At 38.8% G+C, this 20,517-nt stretch overlaps 1 protein-coding gene across 10 annotated transcripts in view; it reads left to right on the top strand.

The window, feature by feature from the left end:
* The window catches only part of NBEA (neurobeachin), a 630,876-nt gene that overhangs the window by 331,845 nt on the left and 278,514 nt on the right, over positions 1-20,517 (top strand). For all 10 annotated transcript variants that reach the window (XM_040426128.1, XM_040426125.1, XM_040426127.1 and 7 more), the window contains one exon: positions 15,992-16,053. In XM_040426128.1, coding sequence (XP_040282062.1) covers positions 15,992-16,053 — 62 coding nt within the window. The remainder of the gene's footprint in view (positions 1-15,991; positions 16,054-20,517) is intronic.

The raw sequence follows: 20,517 nt of genomic DNA, 5'->3' as shown, positions 1-20,517 counted from the left end.
TTGTGGTTTCTTTGCTTTTACCCTTGGTAATTGAAGCTTTACTGATGAAAGCAACTTGATAATTGCTTTATTTTCAACAACATGCTATCATAAGGGTCCATTCACACGACTGTATTTCTGGGTCCGCATCCGTTCTGCTATTTTGCGGAATGGGTCTGGACCTTTTCATTTCAATGAGGCTGCAAAAGACGCGGACACACTGTGTGCTGTCCCCATCCGTAGTTCCATTCTGCAGCCCCGCAAAAAAGATAGAACATGTCCTATTCAAGAATAGGCATTTCTATCTAAGGGCTGGCCGTCTGCATTCCACAAAATATGTATACCTTAATATTCCACCTTAACATGTATAGCTTGGAAGAAAGACGAGACAGAGGGGATATGAGAGAAACTGCTAAATACATAAAGGGAATCAACAAGGTAAAAGAGGAGATAATATTTAAAAGAAGAAAAACTGCTACAAGAGGACATAGTTTTAAATTAGAGGGGCAAAGGTTTAAAAGTAATATAAGGAAGTATTACTTTACTGAGAGAGTAGTGGATGCATGGAATAGCCTTCCTGCAGAAGTGGTAGCTGCAAATACAGTGAAGGGGTTTAAGCATGCATGGGATAGCATAAGGCCATCCTTCATATAAGATAAGGCCGGGGGCTATCCATAGTATTCAGTATAATGGGCAGACTGGATGGGCCAAATGGTTCTTATCTGCCGACACACATTCTATGTTTCTATGTAAAATGCGGAATACACACGGCCAGCACCCCATGTTTTGCGGATCTGCAATTTGTGGGCCACAAAACACTTAGTCGTGTGAATGGACCCTAAAAGTGATTAAATAGATCTGGTGACTCTATAAATATCAGATATATGAGCAAAAAGTCAAGGCCCAGTTTCACAGTCATAGCCTTTCACCTCTAAACCTGTCCAAATAAGTTAAATTGTATATATAGAATTTACAATATATGTGGGAACTACTTATTTATTTATTTATTTATTTTTTAAAGCCTATAGACATGGCAATTGTTTTTGCATTATGCAAAATTTAGGGCTAGAAATTTTTTTTTTTCAATTGGTCTTCTTTAAAAAATTTCAACAGTTTTACTTCTACAACATGCACCTTTGGTGCATTTGCAGTCTTAGCAGTGATGGTTAACCTCTGGCACTTCAGCTGTGGTGAAACTACGACTCCCAGCATGCTCCGTTCATTTCTATGGAGTTCTGAGAACAGCCAAGCAAGTGTACATCTTGGGAGTCGTAGTTTTACCACAGCTGGAGTGCCGGAGGTTAGCCGTCACAGGACTAGAGCATCCATAGAGCTTTTCTGAAAGCTGGACCTGTAGCCCTTATCTGTACCTAACAGCTCCTAAACACTCATTAAAGCAAAAATTTTATTAAACTGATGAGCTTTAATGAGTGTTCTGCTGTCAGAAGCTCAGAGATCAATAGTCTGGAAGTGAAAGCTGTAGAGCGAAAACTGTTGAAAATGTTCCTGCAAAGGTGTTTAAGCTTGTAAAATAGCACTTTAGGTGTCTGGCAGACTTCTCCCCACCTTCTGCTCGGGTTGACATGCAGCTATGTATAATGACGGCATGCACGGTTTAAAGGGAACTGGTTATTTTGATCATTGTACTGAATTAAATCATATCTACTCTTCTAAAAGGATATAGCTTTTCAAGGAATGTGTGTCTATATCTTGGAATATCCGTTCTCCTCAATTGCCCCAATGATGTAATCCCCTCCACTGTGCCTACTAACAAATCAGGCTGGATTCACGAGACTGTGAGCTGGCAGCAAGGACCCCAAAGAATTTTCCGTATATTTCCATGTTCTAAACATTTGTAAATATGTTGGACTGTAGTTAAACATTTATATATATAAGCACATGGACTCCATAACTGAATGCTCATGGCTCTTGTTCTGCTCCAGCAGTGCATGTGGATTACCTAAACCACCCTTATTAAATAATCCCTTTCAATGATTTTAGATGGACATTTACATATACCATGCATGCTGTCCTTAGAAAACTGAACTGGAGATTTCATGAACCAGTTTCTTCTCTGTAAGTCATCAGTCGCTGTGGTGCAGTTACTGGACTTTCACAGCCAGTGTGTATGCTTGTATTGTATATCTGTCTAAGGCCTCTTGCATACGAACGTGCCGTGTTTTGCGGATCCGCAAAACATGGATGTCATCCGTGTGCCTTCGGAAATTTGCGTAACGGAACAGACTGCCCATTATAAAAATGCCTATTCTTGTCTGCAAAACGGACAAGAATAGGACATGATCTATAATTTTTGCGGGGCCATGGAACGGAGCAACGGATGCGGACAATTTGCAGCGCCATTGAAGTGAATGGGTCCGCATTCGAGCCGCAAAAAATGCAAGAGGCCTACGGGTTCACATGAGTGTATTAAGGCTCTGTGCAGGTGCCAAGAGAGGAATCGGATCAGTTCCTGTTATGAGGTAAGCCTTTTAGGGTGGTTTCAGTTTATTTTTGTTTTTTTGTTTTTACTATTTTTGCCATTTTTTCAAAGTGTTTATGCTGCATTTATTTTAATGTGGCCAGATACAGTCCTGATCCAAAGTTTAAGACCACTTAAGAAAAATGGCAAAAAATCTTATTTTACATTGTTGTATCTTAAAGGGTTTCTACCACCAGATTTTCACCTATTTAGCTGTCTGACAATAGCGATCTGCTAGTGTCTGCTGTACCTAACCATGTTCATGTATTACCTTTGTATGGAACGGTTAAGCTTAAAAACGTAGTTTTATTGATATGCAAATGAGCCTCTAGGTGCTATGGGGGCGTCTTTTCAGCACCTAGAGGCTCCGTCTACTCGCTATTTCTGCCGCCCATCTCGTCCCTCCAGCCAAAACATTTTTTGAGCATTAAATTAATTGAAAATAACGATTAAAATGAAATAGGCTGTTTTTCAGCTGATCCAAATTTTAGGACCACATGCCTTTTAAAAGGCCAAATCTGTGTAAAGATGTGGATTCATTGTAATTTTCTGTCAGGTAGTCACACGTTGTGATGGCAAAGGCAAAAAAACTCTCCATTTTCGAAAGTGGTCGGGTTGTTGAACTGCATAAGCAGGGTCTCACACAGCGCGCCATCGCTGCTGAGGTGGGACGCAGTAAGACAGTAATTTGGAATTTCTTAAATGTTCCTGACGGTTATGGAACAAAAAAGTCAAGTGGAAGACCCAAAAACATTTCATCAGCACTGAGCCGAAGGATCCAATTGGCTGTCCGTCAAGACACTGGACGATCCTCGACCCAAATTAAGGACCTTACTGGTGCTTACTGCAGCCCCATAACCATCAGACGTCATCTGAGACTGAAGGGCTTCAAAAACAAAAAAACGTCTTCAAAGACCTCGTCTCCTTGAACGCCACAGAACTGCTGATTTGGACTTTGCAAGAGAGCACCAAACATGGGACATTCAAAGGTGGATGAAAGTTTTATTCTCTGATGAGAAAAAATTTAACCTTGATGGTCCTGATGGTTTCCAACGTTACTGGCATGACAAGCAGATCCCACCTGAGATGTTTTCTACACGCCACAGTGGAGGGGGCGCCATAATGGTCTGGGGTGCTTTTTCCTTCAGTGGAACAATGGAGCTTCAGGAAGTGCAGGGGCGTCAAACGGCCGCTGGCCATGTCCAGATGTTGCAGAGAGCATTCCTCATGACTGGGCCCTCGTCTGTGTGGTAACGACTGGGTTTTTCAACAGGACAACGCTACAGTACACAATGCCCGCAGGACAAGGGACTTCTTCCAGGAGAATAACATCACTCTTTTGGCCCATCCAGCGTGTTCCCCTGATCTAAATACAATTGAGAACCTTTTGGGAATGGATGGCAAGGGAAGTTTACAAAAATGGACAACAGTTCCAGACAGTAGATGGCCTTCGTGCGGCCGTCTTCACCACTTGGAGAAATGTTCCCACTCACCCCATGGAAACGCTTGCATCAAGCATGCCGAATTTCTGAAGTGATAAACAATAACGGCGGAGCTACTCATTACGGAGTTCATGTTTGGAAGTTGGATTTCTGTTTTGGGGGGGTTTAAGGTTTTTTTGGAGGTGTGGTCCTAAACTTTTGATCATCTGAAAAACAGCCTGTTTCAGTTTATTCGTTGTTTTCATTAAATTGCATGCTTAAAAAATGTTGTCTCACTCCCATTTCTTCTTGTTGCATGTTGAAGCTCTACTTGGAACCTTGTTAAAGAGGACCTTTCACCGATTATTACACTATGAACTAACTATACAGACATGTAGAGCGGCGCCCGGGGATCTCACTGCACTTACTATTATCCCTGGGCGCCGCTCCGTTCTCCTGCTATGCCCTCCGGTATCTCCGTTCCCTAAGTTATGGTAGGCGGAGTCTGCCCTTGTTCTTCTGTAGCGCTGGCCAATCGCATTGCAGAGCTCACAGCCTGGGAGAAAATAACCTCCCAGGCTGTGAGCTCTGCGCTGCGATTGGCCAGCGCTAGAGCAGAACAAGGGCAGACTCCGCTTACCATAACTTAGTGACTGGAATCTCCGCCTACTATAACTTAGTGAGCGGAGATACCGGAGGGCATAGCGGGAGAACGGAGCGGCGCCCAGGGATAATAGTAAGTGCAGTGAGATCCCCGGGCGCCGCTCTACATGTCTGTATAGTTAGTTCATAGTGTAATAATCGGTGAAAGGTCCTCTTTAAGATCCAGCCATGCTAAATATGATTTTTTGCCATTTTATCAAGCGGTCTTAAACTTTTGATCAGGACTGTATTACTTTAAGTCTATATAAAATGCGTTTTTGCAATATTATAATTTTTTTTCATTTTTTTTTACAAAGCACAACACACTGTCAGAATGACGTTTTTTTGCGTTTTTTTCTGTGTCATCAGAAAATGACCTATTGTTTAAATCACACTTTTATGTTTAACATATTTTAAAGATTTTTTGATGGTTATTTTTATCCATATCACTATCTATATTTTAACAAAAACTATAAAATCCTGCAGTTTTCGCACTGGCCACTAAGCCTAATAATAGGCTCCATATCTTGTTCTGTACAGATCACCGTACTGCAGTTATCTGCTTATCTGTCATTCTAATCATGCCTATAATAATATCACCTCTATGTATAGATAAGAGAATAATAAAGGATAAGCAGCACTACAGACTCCAACAATTGGGGAAAGTATCTACCATTAATGGGAAAGGTGGTGCTTGCGGGTAGAGATCCTGGCTGGGGGTCCCGACATGTACCAACAATATGTAGAAATCTGCAGCACTCTTCCGTTTGTGAAAAATCCAGTCTTTTTATTTAAATCAGCAGCATATTGACAGCGACGTTTCGACCATCACTTGTCTTTATCAAGCAGTGAATGATAAAGACCAGAGATGGTCGAAACGTCGCTGTCAATATGCTGCTGATTTAAATAAAAAGACTGTATTTTTCACAAACTGAAGAGTGCTGCGGATTTCTACATATTGTTGGTACAGATAAGACTACTTTCACATCCGCGCTTTTGCTGTCTGGTTTTGAGATCCGACATGGGATCTCAAAACCACATTAAAATGTTTCCATTATAATAATACAACCAGCTGCATCCGTTCAGAACGGATCCGGTTGTATTGTATCAAAAATGAAGAAACCTGATCCAGCTCTAAAACCATTGTAATTCAATGGGCGCCAGATCCGTTCTTTTTGTGTCAAAAAAAATATAAAAAATAGCTTCTTCAGTTTCCCATGCCACACACAAGCGCTGCTTGCGGTATGGGAACGCAACAAACCGGAACGGAATGCATTCTGGTGCACTCCGTTTCGGTTTGTTCAGTTTTGTCCCCATTGACAGTTTTGTGTGCGGTTTTGAGACCCTGTTCCGGATTTCAAAACTAGACCGCACAACGCACATGTGAAAGTAGCCTAAGACAGGATCCTCAATTCACAATAGGCGATTGTCAAAGCTTATTTATTCTTTCCTTGTTCAATGACCTCCGCACAGGTCACAGAGCATGTCTAAAAAACTCTCCCATAGAAGTCATTGAGGTCCTCTCCTGACCATAGTGTCTATGGACCATGTGGCTGCAGTAAAGCAATTATCTTAATGCCTTCTAAATGCTGTTAGAGAGAGTTCTTCTGATCCGTCAGAAGAACAGGGGAAAAACAACAGGATCCTGTAAAATAATGGATACTATGCATCAGTTATGCACATTTGGCATCCGTTTGAGCAATTTCCTTCTGAGAGCCGTTTTTTTAGACGGAAAAAAAAAGTCCTGCTTGCTTTTTTTCCATCTAAAAAAAGGGATCGCTGACAGGTCAGAAGTACGGGAAAATAATAGTGATTTGAACTCTTCCTAAAGAATGGCTCAGGAAAGATGGCCACCCCCATAATCATGTTCAGAAAATAATAAAATCTGCAATCAGAATAGGAGAACAGATTAGATAAAAAAAAGAGATGTATCGCTATGTTGTTTTAACTGGCGGATATAATTTTGGGTTACACATTTCCTTTAAATTTATATGCCTTATGCTCCTTGCTGTATAGGACACTGATATATGGTTGCTGTAATATTAGGGCGATCTGTCACAAATACCAGGATCGTCGAACGGTGTGTTGTCTTCCTGGCGCTGGAGTTCGACACATCGCGGATTGGGTTGACAGATTACTGGGAGGGGCTGGAGCAGATCCAGTGGTCATGGTCCATATCGGAACCAATGACAAAGTTAGAGGTAGGTGGAGCGTCCTTAAAAATGATTTTGGGGATTTAGGTCAAAAGCTTAGGGCAAGGACCTCAAAGGTAGTGTTTTCCGAAATAGTACCTGTACCACGAGCCACACAAGAAAGGCAGCTTGAGATTAGGGAGGTTAATAAGTGGCTCAAGAACTGGTCTAGGAAGGAGGGGTTTGGGTTCCTGGAGAACTGGGCCGACTTCTCTGTCGGCTACAGGCTCTATTGTAGGGACGGGCTGCACCTCAATGGGGAAGGGGCAGCTGTGCTGGGGAGAAAGATGGCTTGAAGGTTGGAGGAGTGTTTAAACTAGGGACTGGGGGAGGGTAATTACGTTATAGGATGGGAAGATAGTGCAGATAGAGACCGGGGGCAAGGTAGTGGGCCTGGGGGAGGAATGGAAGGAGAGACTAGAACAGTTCATAAGGAAAGGTGTAGGGTAAAAAATATACATAAACCTCTTAAATGTATGTATACTAATGCCAGAAGCCTGACTAATAAAACTGGGGAACTGGGGAATAACGGAGACATGGCTGGATGATAGCTATGACTGGGCAGTTAATGTACAAGGTTACAGTCTGTTTAGAAAGCATCGCCAAAACCGGAGAGGGGGAGGGGTCTGCCTTTATGTAAAGTCCTGTCTGAAGCCCACAGTCCGAGAAGATATAAGTGAGGGACATGAACATGTGGAGTCACTGTGGGTAGAAATACATGGAGGCAAAAACAATAATAAATTACTAATAGGAGTTTATTATAAACCACCTAATATACCAGAGTCCACAGAAAATCTACTACTAAACGCGATAGACAAGGCGGCAAATCATAATGAGGTCGTTATTATGGGGGACTTCAACTATCCAGTTATAGACTGGGAAACGGAAACCTGTACATCTCATAAAGGAAACAGGTTCTTGGCAATAACCAAAGACAATTACCTCTCCCAACTAGTTCAGGACCAGTGATGGCCAGTTCGCCGTGTTCGCCCACGAACACATGCGGGCTGCCATCTTAACTCACAAGTCCGGCGATGCACAGGTAAGTCCTTACCTGTGCCTGTGCGCGAGCCGGTCTGAAACAAATGCGGTCACCGGGAGCAGGCAGTTCCGAGAACAGCCGCCGGGGGCCTTCATCGGACTGTTCTCGTAACTGCCTCCTCCCGGTGACCGAATTTGTTTCAGACCGGCTCCCAGCACAGGTAAGGATTTACCTGCGCATCGCCGGACTTGTGAGTTAAGATGGCACCCGCATGTGTTCGCGGGTGAACACGGCGAACTGGCCATTACTGTTCAGGACCCGACTAGAGGGACGGCCATACTAGACTTAGTATTAAACAATAGACCTGACAGAACAACAGATGTGCAGGTTGGGGGACACCTGGGAAATAGTGACCATAAAGTAATAACCTTCCAATTGTCATTCAAAAGAACGTTTCTACAGGGAGGAACAAAAATACCAAACTTCAAAAAAGCTAAATTTAGCCAACTAAGAGAGGCCATAGGCCTAACTAACTGGGACAAAGTCCTCAAAAATAAAAATACAGCCACAAAATGGGATATTTTTAGCATCCTAAAATCTAATTGTCAGAGGTACATACCTTATGGGAATAAAAAGTTAACCCCTTCCTAACCAGCGGCGTAATAGAGTACGTGACTTGTCGCCAAGCGCTGTACTATTACGGCGCGGTGTTTGGGCGGGTTCAGGAGCTGCGCCCACCCGATCAGCGGCAGGGTTCCGGCATTCACTGATAGCGGGACCCCTGCTGTATGCACTTGCATCGGTAAAAACACAGATGCCAGCGCATTAACCCTTGATGTGCTGCGGTCAGCGCTGACCGCAGCACGTACGATGTGTGCAGAGGCAGAGAACTTCCATCGGGTTCCCGCGCTGCTGTGACAGTGACCCGATGGTAGGGAAGGCAGCCTGATGCCTTTCTTAGGCATCGTGACTGACTTCCGTGACAGCCTGTCAGATCCAGCCCCATGGATCTCACAAGCAGGAAGGCTGTAAGTGTATTACACTGGTAATACACTTACAGCTAATGCATTACAATACAGAAATATTGTGATGCATTGTAAAGGGGATCAGACTCTCAAAAGTTGAAGTTCCAGAATGGGACAAAAAATAAAGTAAATAAAAAAAAGTCCTTTTCCCAAAATAAAATATATACATTATTTTTCTTTTAAATGGGGAAAAAAGAAAAGTAGACATATTAGGTATCGCCACGTCCGTATCGACCAGCTCTATAAAAATATCACGTGACCTAACCCCTCAGGTGAACACCGTCAAAAAAATTAAATAAAACCTCTGCTGAAAAAAAATTTTTTCGTCACCTTACATCACTAAAAGTGCAACACCAAGGAATCAAAAAGGTGTATGGCCCCAAAATAGTAACAATTTAACCGTCACATAGTCCTGCCAAAAATTAGCCCCTACCTAAGACAATCGCCCAAAAAAATTTAATTAAAATTATGGTTCTCAGACTATGGAGAACCTAAAACATGTGTTTTTTTAGACATATTAGGTATTGTCGCGTCTGTAACAACCTGCTCTATAAAATTACCACATGACCTAACCCCTCAGGTGAACACTGTAAAAAAGATAAAATATAAACGGTGTCAAAAAAGCCATTTTTTGTCACCTTACATCACAAAAAGTGATCAAAAAGTCATATTCCCCCCCAAAATAGTGCCAATCAAACCGTCATCTCATCCCGCAAAAATTAGCTCCTACCTAAAGACAATCGCCCAAAAAAAAAAAAAATAAATATGGATCTTAGAATATGGACACACTAAAACATGATTTTTTGGTTTCAAAAATGCTGTTATTGTGTAAAACTTAAATAAATAAAAAGTAGATTACATATTGGGTATCACCACGTCCATAAGAATCTGCCGTATAAAAATATCACATGACCTAACCCCTCAGGTGAACACCGTAAAAAAAAAAATTGTCACCTTACATCACAAAAAGTGTAATACTAAGCGATCAAAATGTCATATGCAACCTAAAATACTACCAATCAAACAGTCATCTCATACTGAAAAAAAATGATCCTCTACATAAGACCGTTGCCCAAATTTTTTTTTAAAAATATGGCTTTCAGAATATGGAGACACTAAAAAAAATCCTTTTTTTTTTCAAAAATGTGGTATTGTCGCGTCAGTAACAACTGATCTAACCTGTCAGATGAACACTGTAAATAACAAAAAATAAAAACAGTGCCAAAACCGCTATTTTTTGTTACCTTGCCTCACAAAAAGTGTAATATAGAGCAACCAAAAATCATATGTACCCTAAAATAGTACTAACAAAACTGCCACCTTATCTCTTAGTTACCAAAATGGTGTAATTTTTTGGGAGTTTCTACTCTAGGGGTGCATCAGGGGGTCTTCAAATGTGACATGGCAGCTTAAAATTATCCCAGTGAAATCTGCCTTCCAAAAACCATATGGCGTTCCTTTCCTTCTGCGTCCTGCCGCGTGCCCGTACAGCAATTTACGACCACATATGGGGTGTTTCTGTAAACGACAGAATCGGGGCAATAAATATTGTGTTTAGCTGTTAACCCTTGCTTTGTTAGCGGAAAAAAATTATTAAAAAGGAAAATCTGCCAAAAAAGTGAAATTCTGAAATTTCATCTCCATTTTCCATTAATTCTTGTGGAACATCTAAAGGGTTAACAAAGTTTATAAAATCAGTTTTGAATACCTTTTAGAGGTGTAGTTTCTAAAATGCGGTCATTTTTGGGTACTTTCTATTATGTAAGCCTCACAAAGTGACTTCAGACCTAAACTGGTCCTTAAAGGGATTCTGTCACAGGGATTTTAGTGAGAGAGCTTTTTACATTATCACATCAGTCTGCTCGTTTTGTATTAAAATATGCTAGTATTACTACCCTAAGTGTTGTCCTTTGACTAGAAAATCGCTTTTATTAATATGGTAATTACCTGAGTAAGGAGCCCAAGGGGCTGTCCCTCCTGCTGTTGGAGCCCAGACGCGCCCCTTCTCCTGGAGCCCAGCACCGCCCCACGGCTAATTTATTCACTCCCCATTGCCGACTGGCGCATGTGCAGTGCGTCCTGTGAGGCCGATTCAAAGGACAACACTTAAGGCTGGTTTCACACAGGCATTGCGGGAAAAGATGTGGGTGCATTGCGGGAACATGCACGATTTTTCCGCGCGAGTGCAAAACATTGCAATTCGTTTTGCACGCGCGTGAGAAAAATCGGCATGTTTGGTACCCAGACCCGAACCTGGACTTCTTCACAGAAGTTCGGGTTTGGGTTAGGTGCTGTGTAGATTTGTATTATTTTCCCTTATAACATGGTTATAAGGGAAAATTATAGCATTCTTAATGCAGAATGCGAAGTACAATAGGGCTGGAGGTGTTAAAAAAAAAAAAAAAATAATAATAATTTAACTCACCTTAATCCACTTGTTCGCGCAGCCCGGCTTCTCTTCTGTCTTCATCTGTGAGGAAAAAGACCTGTGGTGACGTCACTGCCATGGTGATGGATCATGTGACGGACCATGTGATGAGCGCAGTGACGTCACCACAGGTCCTTTTCCTACTGCACAGCAAAGATGAAGAAAGAAGAGATGCCGAGCTGCGCGAACAAGTGGATTAAGGTGAGTTAAATTATTATAATTTATTTTTTTAACCCCTCCAGCCCTATTGTACTATGCATTCTGAACTAAGAATGCTATTATTTTCCTTTATAACCATGTTATAATGGAATATAATAATGATCAGGTTTCCATCCCAATCATCTCCTAGCAACCGTGCGTGAAAATCGCACTGCATACGCACTTGCTCGCGGATGCTTGCGATTTTCACGCAGCCCCATTCACTTCTATGAAGCCTGCGTTGCGTGGAAAACGCACAATATAGAGCATGCTGCGATTTTCACGCAACGCACAAGTTATGCGTGAAAATCACTGCTCATCTGCACAGCCCCATTGAAGTGAATGGGTCCGGATTCAGTATGTGTGCAAATGCGTTAACCTCACGCATCGCACCCGCGCGTAAATCTCGCCTGTGTGAAAGAGGCCTTAGGGTAGTAATACTAGTATATTTTAATACAAAACGAGCAGACTGATGTGATGATGTTAAAAGCTCTGTCACTAAAATCCAGGTGACAGAATCCCTTTAAAAAGTGGGTTTTGGAAATTTTCTGAAAAATTTCAAGATTTGCTTCTAAACGTCTAAGCCTTTTAACGTCCCTAGAAAATAAAATGGCATTCACAAAATGATCCAAACATGAAGTAGACATATGGGGAATGTAAAGTAATAACTATTTTCGGAGTTATTACTATCTATTATAACAGTAGAGAAATTGAAATTTTCTAAATTTTGGGTAAATTTGTTTTTTTTAAATAAATTTTACCACTATCATGAAGTACAATATGTGACGAAAAAACAATCTCAGAATGGCCTGGATAAGTAAAAGCGTTTTAAAGTTATACTACATAAAGTGACATGTTGGATTTGCAAAAAATGGCCTGGGCAGGAAGGTGAAAACTGGACCGGGGTTGAATGGGTTAAGGAACAAGAAAAAAAAAAACAATGTGGATAAATAGAACTCGTAAGAAAGAATTGAATAAAAGAAAGCATTTAAATCACTAAAACAGGAGGGCAGCAAGGAAGCACTGAAAACCCGTAAGGAAATAAATAGAATGTGAAAAAAAACGAATAATAGGAGCCAAACTAGAGACCGAGAGATTAATTGCCGAAGAGTAAAACGAATCCAAAAATTTTCTTCAAATATATAAATGGTAAAAAGTTTAAATCTGAAGGTGTCGGCCCTCTACGGAGTAATGCTGGGGGAGTTGCAGAAAGTGATGAGGAGAAAGCAAAACTATTAACCCCTTAGTGACCACCCATACACCTTTTTACGGCCCGCCGCTTTTTTAAGTCGGCCCAGTCTAAGCGCTGCACGGCTCCTCCTTGCAGCAGGGAGTGGAGGCCCGACTCTCACATGAGAGCCTCGGCCCAGCACTAACAGCCCATTCCGGCAGGAGTGCCGATCCGGGCTGTTTAGCACTTTACGTGCGGCGGTCGCCATTGCCCGCGGCATGTAAAGTGCTGACAGAGGGAGCGCACCCTGCAAATGGGATTGTGGGTTGCCGATGTGTGTGAAGGCTGGCTGGGGTCTCGTGTAGGCCCCAGACCAGCCTTGAGTAGTTTCCAGCCTACTGGTCAATGTCAGAATAGCACTGATATTAAAATGCAATGCACTATAGGGATAATGCATTGCATTTTAAAATCAATCAGAATGTTGTCTGTTATAGTTCCCTTGTGGGACTATTAAGTGGTAAAAAAAACACATTTATTCAATAAAAAAAAACATTAAAAAAATTATGCTTTTTTTCCATTGAAAATAAGCTTTTCAATGGAAAAAAAAATCTCCCCCATATGTTTGGTATTTCCACGTCCGTAACGACCCAGACTACAAAAATATCACGTAAATTATCCCCTACGGTTAACGCTGTAAAAAAAAAAGTATTCTTAGCTACCGTCGAAATAGCGTAATAACAAGCGATCAAAAAGCGCCATTTACTCCAAAAAGATACCAATAAAAAATACAAGTCATCCCGCAAAAATCAAGCCTTCACACAACTCCATAAAAAAAGTTATGGGTCTTGGGATGCAGCAATGCAAAAATATATATATATTTTTTTTTTTTTAAAAAAGGGTTTTATTTAAAAAAAGTAGTAAAACAAAAAAAAACTATATGTATTTGGTATCACTGTAATCGTAGTTGACCCAGAGAATAAAGATATTATGTTATTTATACCGAAAAATGAATGCTATAAAATGTATAACGTAAAAACGCAGTGGCAGTATTGCTGTAGTTATGTGTACCCCAAAATGGTACCTCAAGACGACAACTTGTCCCGCAAAAAACAAGCCCTCATAAAGTTATATAGACGGAAAAATAAAAAGTTATAGCTCTTGGAACGCGACAATGAAAAAAAGGAAGAAAAACGCTTTGTCAGTAAGGCCCAACACAGGCTGGTCACTAAGGGGTTAAATATTTTTTTCTCCACTGTATTAACTGAGGAAAATAAACTGTCAGATGAAATGCAGAATGTAAAAGTAAATTCCCCATTAAAAGTGCCCTGTCTGACCTAGAAAGAAGTACAGCGGCGTCTTAAAAAGATTAAAATAGACAAATCGTCAGGACCAGATGGCATACACCCTCGTATCCTAAGAGAATTAAGTAATATCATAGCCCTTATTTCTGATATTTAAGGACTCTATACTGACAGGGAGTGTTCCACAGGATTGGCGCATAGCAAATGTGGTGCATTCAAAAAGGGTCCAAAAACAGAACCCAGAAACTATAAGCCGGTAAGTTTAACATCTGTCGTGGGTTAACTGTGGGTTTTCTAAGAGATGCTATCTTGGAGTACTTCAATGAAAATAAACAAATAACACGATATCAGTATGGCTTCATGATGGATCGGTCATGTCAAACTAATTTATTCGGTTTCTATGAGGAGGAAATTCTAGATTTGACAGCGGCGAATTAATGGATGTCATATATCTGGACTTCTGCAAATCACTTGACACTGTACTGCATGAAAGGTTACAGGGCTGGGAGAAAATGCCGATGACGTCTTCTCTTTCGGTGACGTCATCGGCGCAGGCGCACTGACGGAGTACTGAGGAGGCGAGCGTCCTCCTCTCAGAGCGCCTGCGCCGAATGAAGACAGGCGCGGGATTTGAAATGCTGACAGGGCCAGCCGGAGAAGGAGAGCGCTCCCTGGCCCTGTCAATCAACTGGAGGAGGGGGTGGTTTTTTGTGGTGGCTACCAGCAAGTAGACGCCCTACTTGCTGGTAGTGAAGTGATTTGCATATTTTAAAAGATCGATTTTTAAGGAAAAGAAGCCACAGACAAAGGTAAGAGCCTATATAGGGAATAGTCATTAAATAAGGATTTTAACAAGCCCAAGGAAAAAAAATGTGTTTTGGGGGTGACAGAAGCCCTTTAATTCAATAATTTTTTAGTCAGAATGTGGAACAGAAATACTTTTCTTAGATGCATTTGGATCAGTCGGGTCTCTACAGTTTTTGGAACAGGTTATCATTCCACATTTTGTTTTATTTTATATAGTAGATTATATGAAAGTAGCCGCAATGAGGAGGTTGTTAGTAAGAGGATGTGCAGTTTTTTCATATGTAAATGTAACACTTGTTTATTATTGTATATATTGTATAAATAAATACAAATTTTACAAGTTTGATACTAGCACATCTTCCTTTACTAGTAATACTAAGATAAGTAATACTATTATAAGCAGTAAATGTGCTAGTTGTGTCTTAGTTTTACACTTGCTGCTATGTAAATGTACTATTTAATAATGCCCCCTCCCCCACAGATCTAGGATTTGAATTTCACCTACGGATATATAAAGTACTGTATATATACAGCAGGGTGAATTTGATTTAAATCAAACTGATTTAAATCATGATTGAAATCGCAATTTAAATCACTAGTCAGTAAGGCTTGATTTAAATCATAGTTTTCTACATAAAGACCAATTCTTGCTGGTATAACTTATAATATGCAAGTAGATCAAGATTTTTAGAATAACAACTTTTCATATTAGTTTGATTAGGTTGATTCTGCATTCATAGGTTTGTAGAAGTTAGGATTAAGGTCTTTTTCTCAACTCTGTTCATGTTATAACATTTTTGCTGTGAAGTAGAGGCATGTGATCTCTGCTGAGTCAAATTCAGTTTTGAGAACTGCAAAAGTAAACCAAGCATCTGTGATAATATCTTGTAGGCAGAGAAACTGCCCAATAATCTTACAAAAACCTCTGGAAGAGCATGACATTGTGAATGGACTAATGGAATTTATTTACCCAAAAAATTTAACGTGTACATATTCTACATAATTAAAAAACAAATCTTTATTTCATGATGGAATAACCTTTGGATGGTAATATATTTTCCTCAAAAAGCATTTTACATAAAAAAAAATCAGATTTAAATTTAATAAAATCAGATTTAAATAAAAAAAATCTGATTTAAATTAAAAAAAATCTGATTTAAATTAAAAAAATCTGATTTAAATTAAAAAAAAATTGATTTAAATAAAAATCTGATTTAAATAAAAAAATCTGATTAAAATAAAAAAATCTGATTATTTTTTTTTTTTAAATCATTGATTTTTATCCACCCTGATATACAGTATATATGTTGTTGCAATTTTTTTAGGCCATTCTTTAACAGTGTATTTCTTTATGTATTTCATTTAGGACTCGTTTGCATGAAGTCCAGTACGTCGGTAGTGGAACTGGTCATGTTGCTTTGCTCTCAGGTAATTTGTGTACTTATTGCTTGCCCACAGATTGAGAATGTTACTATTTGAATCATTTGCCATTCATTTAATTATTGAAATCTTTTAATGTGACCTTTTTACATGTCAGAGGATTACCCTAAGGAACTTGGCAAATGGCCAAACCCCTTAGGCTGGGTTCACATCACATTTTTCCTGTCCGTTTAATGTATACAAAAAAACGTATACGTTAAACGGGAGCCTCAGACTGATGCCATACAGTGGCATCTATTCCCGACAGAGTTCCATTGTAAAAAAAAAAAAAAAAGTATACTTTTTTTTTTTACCGGACTGTGCAGGATACAAGAACGTGGTGTGATGCGTTTTTGTATCCTTTTTTTTCTAATGTATACTTCAAACTGAGGCATAAAATGTGATGTGAACCCACCCATAAAGGTCTGATGAGAGGTTCCCATAAAGCTTTATTTGCATGACCATGTTACAACTCAGTGTGAAAACCGTATCTAAAAAGTCCAAAAACTGAATCGGGAACCATCATGGGAAAGCAGGAAAATCTTTACCAAAGGTTTGCTTTCCCATGACGGGATGTAATCCCAAATTTGGCAGTGAATAATTTCCACCATACATGCATATAAAGCCTAACTCACATCTACACTCAAACATGGTTGATGTAAGAATAGAAATGGGTAGATTGGGTCCTAGATCATGGATAACCCCAAACAAAAGTTATCTTCTAATAAAGAAAAGCTAGAACATTGAAAATGCTGTTAAACCAGCAACTTGTCACCTAGAGATGCAAACTAATATGTTACAATTGTGAAGATAGAACTGTGTTCACGTTTATTTTGCAAGATCATGAAATTCCATTAGGGTTGGTTCACACATAGCTTTTTGATGGGGTTTGTCTGAATTTATGTGTTTTTAGTAACTTTTTTTGCAACTGCAGTTTTTGATGCATTTTTGTATTAAAAACATGTTAGCCCAATGCCTATGGGGAATATGAATAGGAAATGCAAGCAGTTTTTGCGAATAGTGTTTTTGACTTTCTGGCTTCTTTAAAAAAAAAAGAAAAAAACGCACCGTGCTGAAGCATTGACTTTTTTCTGGGGTTTTCACTTCTTTCAGTGTATGAGAAAAATGCAGTTTACACAGCCATGTAGAAAAATTGTTACTAAAATAACACCATAAAAACCACATGTGGCATGGAAAAAGAAACCAAGTGGTTTATTTTATTTTATTTGTTTATTTTATTTTATTTTGTGGTACAAATACAAACAGCAGTGAAAATTCATTTGAGTAGAGACCGTAAAAGGGGCACTGAAAGTAGTCTTTTTTTTTTTTATTATTGCATTAAAAAACAAAAAAGCATAATAAAACCTAAAAATAAAACATATCACTAACGACATTACAGATCCCTCACGAGATTGTAACAGAAATCCATTTTTTTTTATAAATGAGTCTATATTTTTCTAGAAACCATTATTTCTCTAATGTCCTTCCCATATTTTTGGATCAGTAAATTGACTATAAATACCTACTTACTATAAATATCTATTAGTAGATGTATAAAACTATTATGAAGTAATGACAAATGAGTTCGGCTAATTCTAAAATACAAACCTAAAGGTTGCAAGACCATCGAGAGGTTGCATTTATACACAGTGAAATATATTTTTTAGCTGTGACAACTTGCAACATGATTTCTTCTATATACAGTAGTCACCTGCAGGTTTGTGTGTTGAGATAACCATAACTGAATAATAAAATTACTTAATTTTCGAAGAGTGTAGAGCCACTGTTGATGCAAGGGACACTGAGGAGCTGTTTTTTTTTCTGGTATATGTGGTACAGTAAATTTTTATATTTCAAGGTTCCAATTTTTTGCCTTAAGCAACCTTACACGAAATCTCAGAATATCATCTGGGATGTAGCACAGTGATAGCCATGCACACACACTCCTGTACTTGCTCCAGTTCCTCCGATGTTGACAGGTTGCTCGGGAGTCCACGGTAAGGTCTCTCAGCTTTGTACAGTTTCTGACAGTGACTAGCTTGTATTATGTGAATCACTGCTTGCTTGAACTTGTGTTCTTAGATTCACCTGTTGGATTGTCTTTTTGACAGTGATTTGTAGACAGAACCTTTTTTTCTACTGTCTGTTAAAGAAATTGATTTCCAGTGTGTTTTCTTTTACTTTTAAAATTTGCACAGTGATAAATAAAAAAAAATGGTGACAAATCCTTTCGGAACAGTGTCTCAAACCAATTTTTTTTTCTATTTGTAAAATTGTAGTTATTGTAGTTATACCATTTCCATTATGACATTTTTAATCACTAGTTTGATAACAGATTTCAGTTTTAAGTCCGGATTAACCATAGATGACCTTGGGCAAGCAGTTCACGTCAAGCTCTATAGGTCTATGTGATGATTAACCACTTCCAGACCGGGCCATTTACCCCCTTTCTAACCAGGCCTAATTTTGCTAATCTGACATGTGTTTATGTGGTAATAACTTTGGAACGCTTTTACTTATCCAAGCCATTCTGAGATTGTTTTCTCATGACACATTGTACTTCATGATGGTCATAAATTTGAGTCAATATATTTCAACTTTATTTATGAAAAAATCCCAAATTTACCAAAAATGTAGAAAAATTTGCAATTTTCAAAATTTCAATTTCTCTGCTTTTAAAACAGAAAGTGATTCCTCATAAAATATTTATTACTTCACATTCCCCATATGTCTACTTTATGTTGGCATCGTTTTGTAAATGTCATTTTATTTTTTTAGGACTTAGAAGGCTTAGAATTTTAGAAGCAATTCTTAACATTTTTAAGAAAATTTCCAAAACCCACTTTTTAAGGACCAGTTCAGTTCTGAAGTCACATTGTGGGGCTTACATAATAGAACCAACCCATAAATGACCCCATTTTAGAAATGACGCCCCTCAAACTATTCAAAACTGGTTTTAGAAATGTTGTTAACCCTTTAGGTTTCCCACAGGAATTAAAGCAAAATAGAGGTGAAATTTCAAAATTTCACATTTTTTTGCAGATTTTCCATTTAATAAATTTTTTATTATGCAGAGCGCCATATGGTTTTTGGAGGGCAGAAAATTTCTGCTGGAATGGTCTTTGGGCACCATGTTGCATTTAAAAAGGCCCTGAGGTAACCCCACAGTTAAAACCTCCCAAAAGTGACCACATTTTGTAAACTACACCACCCAAGGAATTTTTAAGGGGTGTAGCGAGCACTTCACTGAACAGCTGTTTCATAGATTTTTTTTTATGTGTGAAAATGAAAAATCAAAATTATTATTTTTTTACATGAAAATGGTGCTTTAGGACCAAACTTTCTTTTTCACAAAAGATAACAGGAGAATACCCCCCCCCCCATTTGCTACCCACTTTCTCCTGAATACAGTAACTCCCCAATTGTGGTCGTAAACTGTTATTTGGGGATATTCTAGGGCTCAGAAGGGAAGGAGAGCGATCTAGTTTTTCTAACATGGAATTTTCTGTCAAGGTTTTTAAGAACGATAACTTTTTTATTTTTTGTTAAATGAGCTGCGTGAGGGCTTATTTTGTGTGAGACAAGCTGTAGTTTCTATTGGCACCATTTTGGGGTACATTTGGCTTTCTGGTTGCTTTTTTGCTCATTTTTGGGAGGTGAAGTCACAAAAAAAGCAGTTTGGTGTCATTAATATTTTATTTTTTTATTTTATACACCGTTCACTTGATGGGGTAGATCATGTGATATCTTTAATGATCCGGTCATTACGGATGCAACAATACCAAATATGTCTAGGTTTTCTTACGTTTCACACAATAAAATAAATTTTAGATAAAGAAAATCATGTTTTTGTGTTGCCATTTTCTTAGAGCCATATTTTTTTCATTTTTCTGGCTATAGTCTTGTGTGATTGCTACCATTTTGGGGTACATGCAACTTTTTGATTGATTTGATATCATGTTTTTGGTGGTGACTAAAAAAATTGTTTTGGCATAATTTTTCTTATTTTTTATTTTTTACACCATTCACTTGATAGGGTAGATCATGTGATATTTTTGTAGAGCCAATTGTTACGGATGCGACGATACCAAATATGTCTTTTTTTTTTTTCTTTTTTTTTTACATTTTACACAATAAGAGCATTTTTAGAAAAAATTTATCATGTTTTTGTGTTGCAATTTTCAAAAAGCCATATATTTTTTTTTTTTCTGGCTATGGTCTTGTATGGGGGCTTATTTTTTGCTGGATGAGGTGACGTTTTTATTGCTACCATTTTGGGGTACATATGACTTTTTGATTGATTTACATGTTTTTTGGGAAGTGAGCTCACAAAAAAATCTGTTTTGGCGTAATGTTTGTTTATTTTTATTTTTTTACGGTGTTCACTTGATGGGGTAGATCATATGATATTGTTATAGAGCTGGTCGTTGTGGACACGGTGATACCAAATATGTATTTTATTTTTATTTTTTA

This window comes from Bufo bufo, chromosome 3, assembly GCF_905171765.1.
Source record: "Bufo bufo chromosome 3, aBufBuf1.1, whole genome shotgun sequence".
NCBI lineage: Eukaryota > Metazoa > Chordata > Amphibia > Anura > Bufonidae > Bufo > Bufo bufo.
The sequence above is the reverse complement of the archived record's forward strand: the minus strand, read 5'-3'. Positions and strand labels throughout refer to the sequence as shown.